The sequence below is a fragment of the Mercenaria mercenaria genome, unplaced genomic scaffold (genome assembly GCF_021730395.1).
Source record: "Mercenaria mercenaria strain notata unplaced genomic scaffold, MADL_Memer_1 contig_1266, whole genome shotgun sequence".
NCBI classification, from domain to species: domain Eukaryota; kingdom Metazoa; phylum Mollusca; class Bivalvia; order Venerida; family Veneridae; genus Mercenaria; species Mercenaria mercenaria.
This window is the reverse complement of record NW_026459245.1, coordinates 56,383-64,176: the sequence shown is the minus strand read 5'-3', so window position 1 is coordinate 64,176 and position 7,794 is coordinate 56,383. Positions and strand designations below refer to the sequence as shown.

Below are 7,794 nucleotides of genomic sequence, written 5' to 3'. Positions count from 1 at the left end.
GAACACTGGCTAGGTTAACCGCCTATCGTAACAGAAAACAGCGCTTAACCTAAAACAAACAAACAGTTTTCTTTCTTTTTATGCCCCGGAAGGGAGGCATATTAGTTTTCAACTGTCAGTCCCTTTGTTCGTTAGTTAGTTTGTTCGTTCGTTTGTCACAACGTTAACTTTTTGCATGAAGGCACTTTACTCGCGAACCACTGTACCCAGGACATTCAAACTTCACATGCTGATAGTACCACCCCTACTGACTCTAGGGTCACCAGGTCAAAGGTCAAGGTCACAGGGGCCAACGTTAACTTTTTGCATGAAGGCCTTTTACTTGCGAACCACTGCACCCAGGACCGTCAAACTTCACATGCTGATAGTACTTATTGAGTACACCATCCCTACTGACATTGGGGTTACCAGGTCAAGGTCACAGGGGCCAACGTTAACTTTTTGCATGAAGGCACTTCACTCGCGAACCACTGCACCCAGGACCTTCAAACTTCACATGCTGATAGTACTTATTGAGTACACCACCCCTACTGATTTTGGGGTTACCAGGTCAAAGGTCAAGGTCTCAGGGGCCAACGTTAACTTTTTGCATGAAGGCACTTTACTCGCGAACCACTGCACCCAGGACCTTCAAACTTCACATGCTGATAGTATTTATTGAGTACACCACCCCTACTGACTTTGGGGTCACCAGGTCAAAGGTCAAGGTGCTGCGGGGGGGCATTTGTCACCATTAGTGACAGCTCTTCTTTATTTTATGGAATATTTATCATTTTAGCAGAGTATTTACTCGTACTTGTTATGCTCTAATATTAGGAAAATATTATATACGGAATATGTTTCTATTATGTGTCTACGAGTACAAGGATAACCTTTCTTAAAACACATCTCTGGAGAGCTAAAACCTCTTTGTAAAGGATGGCATTTCTGTCCGGCATTGTTAATAAATAAACCTTTTCAGAGCAACAGCCTCCGTACAGTGAATAAAAATTCTGTTTCCCCGTGGCAGCACTTTACTAGGAATCTGGGTGGCTAAGTACTCTCGAAACAATTGAAATATTTCCAAAACATACAATTTATTATAAAGTTAAATAAATTTATGATGTTTATTCCAACATGATGACATAACGATATTAAGGCTTTGAATTTTTCTTATTATTTCTGTAAATGTTTATCAATTATGTATAATCATGAACTTGAGAAGTAATTCAAGAAATCTTTGCAAAGTTGTAAAGGACTCTTTTTGACTAAATTCTTGTTAACATAGGTTAAAAATTGATCACAAGACATACTAGAACCTGTTTAATTACGTATTTTTTATCTGGGGTAGGGATAGAGTATTGTAATTCAGCGTAATAATTTCGCCCACAGTAGCAGAGTTTTAAAGGCTATTTTGATCTAAAAGTAGAGTTTCTTTAAATGAAGATTTACAGAAACAAATAATCATTGCGGTTAAATAAAGTTTTCATCATCATATAAGTTTTTGTCAAATTATTTTGTTTGGGTTTTACATTAGACAAGATTAAAGCATATTTTTTTTATTCAAAACTCGACGTCATTTTGTCGCTCTGATGTAACTTTAACGTAAATATCGAGTCTAAGGTTAAGTGAGCACCACAAATTATACAGCATTCTAAATGCAGATACTTGTTGACTGAACAGAATAATTTCAGAAAACAGTCTGATGTACGTGAAATCACGGTTCATCAAAAATGTACGTCTAAGGTTTGCGGAGAAAACAGTTACAGAAATATCAAAAATGTAAAATATGCATTATATGAGGAATATGCTGGATTTTAAATTAAACAAAATGTTGAAACGGCACCCAATATCTTCTGAATTTAGGCGCATTCCACCTTAATTATAGCAAATTGTGTCAACTTGATGCATTTAAAGATATGAAACGCTTCGATATTTTATTTTTTCTTTTTTTTTGCACCAGTGGCACGTTATATAGTAATTATATTGAAATGTACTATAAGATTTCACTTAATAATATGCTTTCATCATTGTTTATATATAAAAGTCTTGCCATGGAACAAAATGTTCTTGTTTTGTGTAAAGGTCTTTAAGAACCAGTAAAACACAAAGTGGTGCAGCTGATAAGCTAAACACAATGGCCAAATTATGATATCTCAAACGTATATGTAGACGTTGAATTACGGTACAAAATTCCTGCATGGGGGTGGGGGAAATAAAATCTCATGTACCGAAAAAACTAAGTCGGTGACCCCCCAGTTTTATTTGTCACTTGGACTCTGTGTACATTTTAAACACCGTTTATTGAAAAAAAATCAAAAGTTTAATTCGGGGATTTTTTAATATGCTGATTTAAAGCCGAAAAATGCTGTAGAACTGAACGTCAATTTTTTGTCAAAAACGGTGATTTTCTTTCCATTTTTATGCCCCCGAAGGGAGGCATATAGTTTTTGAACCGTCTGTTGGTCTGTCCAAATTTTTGTGTCCGGACCATATCTTTGTCATCCATGGATGGATTTTCAAGTAACTACGCATAAATGTGTGGCACAGTAAGACAACACGTCGCGCGCAAGACACAGGTCTGTAGCTTAAAGGTCAAGGTCACACTTAGACGGTAAAGGTCATATTTCACGATAGTGCATTGATGGGCATGTCCGGTCCATATCTTTGTCATTCATGCATGGATTTTAAAATAACTAGGCATGAATATGTGGCACAGTAAGACGACGTGTCGTGCGCAAGACCCAGGTCCGTAGGTCAAAGGTCCTAAACTCTAACATCAGCCAAAACTATTCATTCAAAGTGCCATCGGGGGCATGTGTCATCCTATGGAGACAGCTCTTGTTCAAATATTTGTTGGTGTAAAACAATGATTTTTACATCACCATAAAGGAAAAAATTCTCGCCGAATAATGTATAAATTAAGAAAATTTGTTGGCTGGTGCCGTTGCAGTACCCGTAACAGTTGCCAAGGATATGGGGCAACGTCAGTTTCAAAAATGGGCTTTGGTAGTCAACTTTGACATCTCATGTACAAAAACTGGTCGGCTCTATGAGTATAAAATAAACTGCATCTTGTTTGAAATATGGCCAAGTTTATACACGCAAAATTTCAAGACGCTACTCGAAAGTTAAGTGTCGTGTTCTACCTTAAAGGGCCAGAATTTGCTATTGTGTGTGCGTCAACAATTTCTTGTCTGTACGACAGTGGTTTTATTTATGATTTTATTTTAACCAAACTTGTATCACCATAATATCTCAGTTCCTTCCTTGAACTGGCCAGATCCCATAATGGGTTCCAGAGTTATGGCCCCTGAAAGGGCCAGAATTAGCTATTTTGACCTTGTCTGCACAATAGCAGCTTTATTTATGATTTGATTTTTACCAAACTTGCACACAAGTCGTATCACCATTAGATCTTGGTTCCTTTCTTGAACTGGCCAAATTCCATTATGGGTTCCAGAGTTATGGCCCCTGAAAGGGCCAGAATTAGCTATTTTGACTTTGTCTGCACTATAGCAGCTTCATTTATGATTTTATTTTAACCAAACTTGCATACAACTTGTATCCCCATAAGATCTTAGTTCCTTTCTTGAACTGGCCAGATTCCATTATGGGTTCCAGAGTGATGGCCCCTGAAAGGGCCAGAATTAGCTATTTTGACCTTGTCTGCACTATAGCAGCTTCGTTTATGATTTGAATTTAATCAAACTTGCACAAAACTTCTGTCACCATAAGATCTCGGTTCCTTTCTTGAACCGGCCAGATCCCATAATGGGTTCCAGAGTTATGGCCCCTGAAAGGGCCAAAATTAGCTACTGTGAAATCATTAATATTCGCGGGGGACTAATTTTCAAGGATTTTGTGGTTGAGTCAATCCGCGAAATTTAATCCCAACGAATAATTAAAATTCCCATTCATTTTATGTTCAAAAGTTGAAATCCACGAATTTCATGTCCAAACGAAATTGCCATTTTCACCAAAACCACGAAATTTCATGCCCACGAAATTAAATGATTTTACAGTATTTTGACCTTGTCTGCACAATAGTAGCTTCATTTATGATTTGATTTTAACCAAACTTGCACACAACTTGTATCACCATAAGATCTCGATCCCTTTTTATACGCCCGAAGGGACATATTATGATATCGCCTTGGTGTCCTTCTGTCTGTTGGTTAGCAATTTCCCTTCTGCTCTGTAACTCTTGAACCCCTTGAAGGATTTCAAAGAAACCTGTCACAAATGTTCACTTCATCATAACAACGTGCAGAGCGCATGTTTCGGATGGCTCACTTCAAGGTCAAGGTCACACTTAAGGGTCAAAGGTCATATGACTTGGTTTTATGTGTATATTGCTCTGCATTTGCGTTGCATTGCAGTGCTTTTGTTTTTATTTGGCAGATCCTTCTTTTGTTCACTTACAATATATTTTTTTTAATTACGTGCCTTTTATGTTACTATAATTAGCTTATTTAGTAACTTTTTAATTATTGGCCATAGGGAAAAACTGAGACCACTTTCCTGTGGTACAACATGGATGGTACCTCAAATTTTTAGGTGTATTTCGACATACCTGTACCTTGTAAGAATTTTTTTTAGCTCACCTGTCACAAAGTGACAAGGTGAGCTATTGTGACCGCTTGTATGTGTTCGGGTTTAACGTCTTTTTAAACAATTTTTCAGTCATATAAACGACGGTGTCAACTTGTAGCAGTGAGCACAATGCCCAACTTTATAGTGCTGCCTCACTGGAATATCACACCGTAGACACGTGGCATGATACCCCACCCAATCACATTATACTGACACCGGGCTGACCAGTCCTAGCACTATCCTCTTTATGCTGAGCGCCAAGCGAGGAAGTTACTAGTACCATTTTTTTACGTCTTTGGTATGACGCGGCCGGGGATCGAACCCACAACCTCCCGCCCTCGAAGCCTGACCGCTTGATGTCCGTCGTCCATCGTGCGTCAACAATTTGTAAAAAAATCTTTTTCTTGAAAACCACTGGGCAGAATTACACCAAACTTCACAGGAATGATCCTTGGGTGGCCCCTTTTCAAGTTTATTCGAAGAATTGAATTCCATGTAGAACTCTGGTTGCCATGGCAACCGAAAGGAAAAACTTTAAAAATCTTCTCAAACACCAGAAGCCCTAGAGCTTAGATACTTGATGTGTAGCATTACCTAATGGACCTCTACCAAGTTTGTTCAAATCATAACCCAGGGGTCACTTGATTTTACATAGGAAAATCTTAAAAAATCTTCTTCTAAAAAACCAGAAGTCCTAGAGCTTAGATATTTGACATGTAGCATTGCCTAGTGGACCTCTACTAAATTTGTTCAAATCATGACCCCGGGGTCAAAATTGACCCCCGCCCCAGGGGTCACTTGATTTTACATAGGAAAATCTTCAAAAATTTTCTAAAAATAAACCAAAAGGCCTAGAGCTTAGATATTTGACATGTAGCATTGCCTAGTGGACCTCTACAAAAATTTGTTCAAATCATGACCCCCGGGGTTAAAATTGTCTTTCATTGATGTCTGTGACAGCATTGTCTGGTATGGATAATGAAGACTGATGTCTGTCTGCATGCTTTAAGCAAACTTCTTCGGGATAATAAAGTGTTGAGTATATCAGTCTTGTCATGTATGCATCTATTAAGTATCTAGCTGTCTATTGATTTTTTTCTGGAATATATGGTGTTTTAGATATTTATGGAAACTTTCTATGTAATTGTTTGTTGTAACCTCTGTCTGTAGGTCTGTTTTGCGGAAACCAATGCACCACTTTTGTGGTCGATTCATGTAATGCTTTTTGAAGTATGCTATAAAATTTGGACTAGATACTTCGTGCTTTTGTATGAATGCATTAGCAGTTAACCAGAACATTGTGTTTGTTTTTGAATGTAATAAATTTTTAAGGTCTTTCTCAATATCATTCCTGTTCATCATTGTACAATATTTTTTAACATTTCGGAACCAGCTATTCATGACGTGCCAAATGCACAGGTAATGTTTAACATTATTTCCATAAACTGAACGAACTGCATTAAATCCAGCAATATCGTCATCAGACATAAGATAAGAAATAACTGTCTCTGGGCACCTTCTATGAACTGATTCAATGAAAATTTTTATTGTAGTTTCATCCTCTCTATTTGTTACACAAAAGGCAACTGGATATCCCCTTTTGTACTCGTCAACAACAAGTAAAGTTATCAGTTTGAATAGGTAACTGTTAGTTCCATGAGTTGAATCCATACAAAGAATTCTTTCACCAAATTTTTGAAACATTTCTTTCTGTTTGTTTGTCATAAAAACCAATAGAAAGTCCTTAGGATTCAAACCTTTTTCTGAGAACTCTTTTGAATGTTGCATTTTAAAAAATAAAATTGGATTTGTTGATGGATTGGATTGTAAACTTTTAATTTTTAAGAAAACAGATGTTGCATCATCTGATGCTTTGTTTGTCTTTAGATCAAAAAGTCTACGCTTTACTGAATTAATATGCTTTGCAGTAACAAAGTGCTGTCGTTTTTTCATTGCAACATCTCGATGTTCTAAATCAGATGCATCTTCATAAAACTCCTGTAAAATTCGTTCAGAAGGTACTCCAAGAGACAGTTTCAGAGCAATTTGTGATCGAATAGAGTTGGGAATACGAAGGTGTCTGGTGTCTTTTAGGGAAATGGAGTGTGTATGTGTGTGTATGTATTTCACTTTGACAGTGCCGTCATGTCTTTCATTAACTAACATACGAGCAGGGCAAATTCTGTTGATTTTACATGAACCCTTCCTATTTTTCATACGGTATGTTGACCCTGTGGACTTATGTTGATGTACGTTACCATCTCTGTTACAAACATACTGAACAGACCTGTGATACTTGGACAAGAAATCTCGTTTTTTAGCTCACCTGTCACATAGTGACAAGGTGAGCTTTTGTGATCACGCAGTGTCCGTCGTCCGTTGCGCGTCCGTGAACTTTTGCTTGTGACCACTCTAGAGTCACATTTTTTGTGGGATCTTTATGAAAGTTGGTCAGAATGTTCATCTTGATGATATCGAGGTCAAGTTCGAAACTGGGTCACGTGCCTTCAAAAACTAGGTCAGTAAGTCTAAAAGTAGAAAAACCTTGTGACCTCTCTAGAGGCCGTATATTTCACAAGATCTTCATGAAAATTGGTCAGAACGTTCATCTTGATGATATCTAGATAAAGTTCGAAACTGGGTCATGTGCCATCAAAAACTAGGTCAGTAGGTCAAATAATAGAAAAACCTTGTGATCTCTCTAAAGGCTATATTTTTTCATGGGATCTGTATGAAAGTTGGTCAGAATGTTCATCTTGATGATATCTAGGTAAAGTTCGAAATAGGGTCACGTGTGGTCAAAAACTAGGTCAGTAGGTCAAATAGAAAAACCATGTGACCTCTCTAAAGGCCGTATTTTTCATGGGATCTGTATGAAAATTGGTCTGAATGTTTATCTTGATGATATCTAGGTCAAGTCCGAAGCAGGGTCATGTGCGGTCAAAAACTAGGTCAGTAGGTCTAAAAATAGAAAAACCTTGTGACCTCTCTATAGGCCATATTTGTGCATGGATCTCCATAAAAATTGGTCAGAATGTTCATCTTGATGATATCTAGGTCAAGTTCGAAAGTGGGTCACGTGCCGTCAAAAAGTAGGTCAGTAGATCAAATAATGAAAAAATGTTGTGACCTCTCTAGAGGCCATATTTTTCATGGGATCTGTATGAAAGTTGGTCTGAATGTTTATCTTGAAGATATATAGGTCAAATTTGAAACTGG

General features: G+C 37.5%; 2 protein-coding genes across 2 annotated transcripts; both read right to left on the bottom strand.

Moving 5' to 3' along the window:
- Positions 1 to 5,657: 5,657 nt before the first annotated feature.
- On the bottom strand, positions 5,658 to 5,866 carry LOC128551563 (uncharacterized; the record flags this gene model as incomplete). The annotated part of the gene is given in 1 exon segment (XM_053532465.1): positions 5,658 to 5,866. A coding segment is annotated over 1 exon segment (133 nt), but the record flags the coding sequence as incomplete, so codon positions are not given.
- On the bottom strand, positions 5,811 to 6,881 carry LOC128551562 (uncharacterized). The gene is made up of 2 exons (XM_053532464.1): positions 5,873 to 6,881; positions 5,811 to 5,838 (listed from the first exon to the last, which is right to left on the bottom strand). The coding sequence occupies exons 1-2, from the start codon at positions 6,790 to 6,792 to the stop codon at positions 5,811 to 5,813; spliced, it is 948 nt and encodes a 315-aa protein (XP_053388439.1). The 5' UTR covers positions 6,793 to 6,881.
- Positions 6,882 to 7,794: the final 913 nt, after the last annotated feature.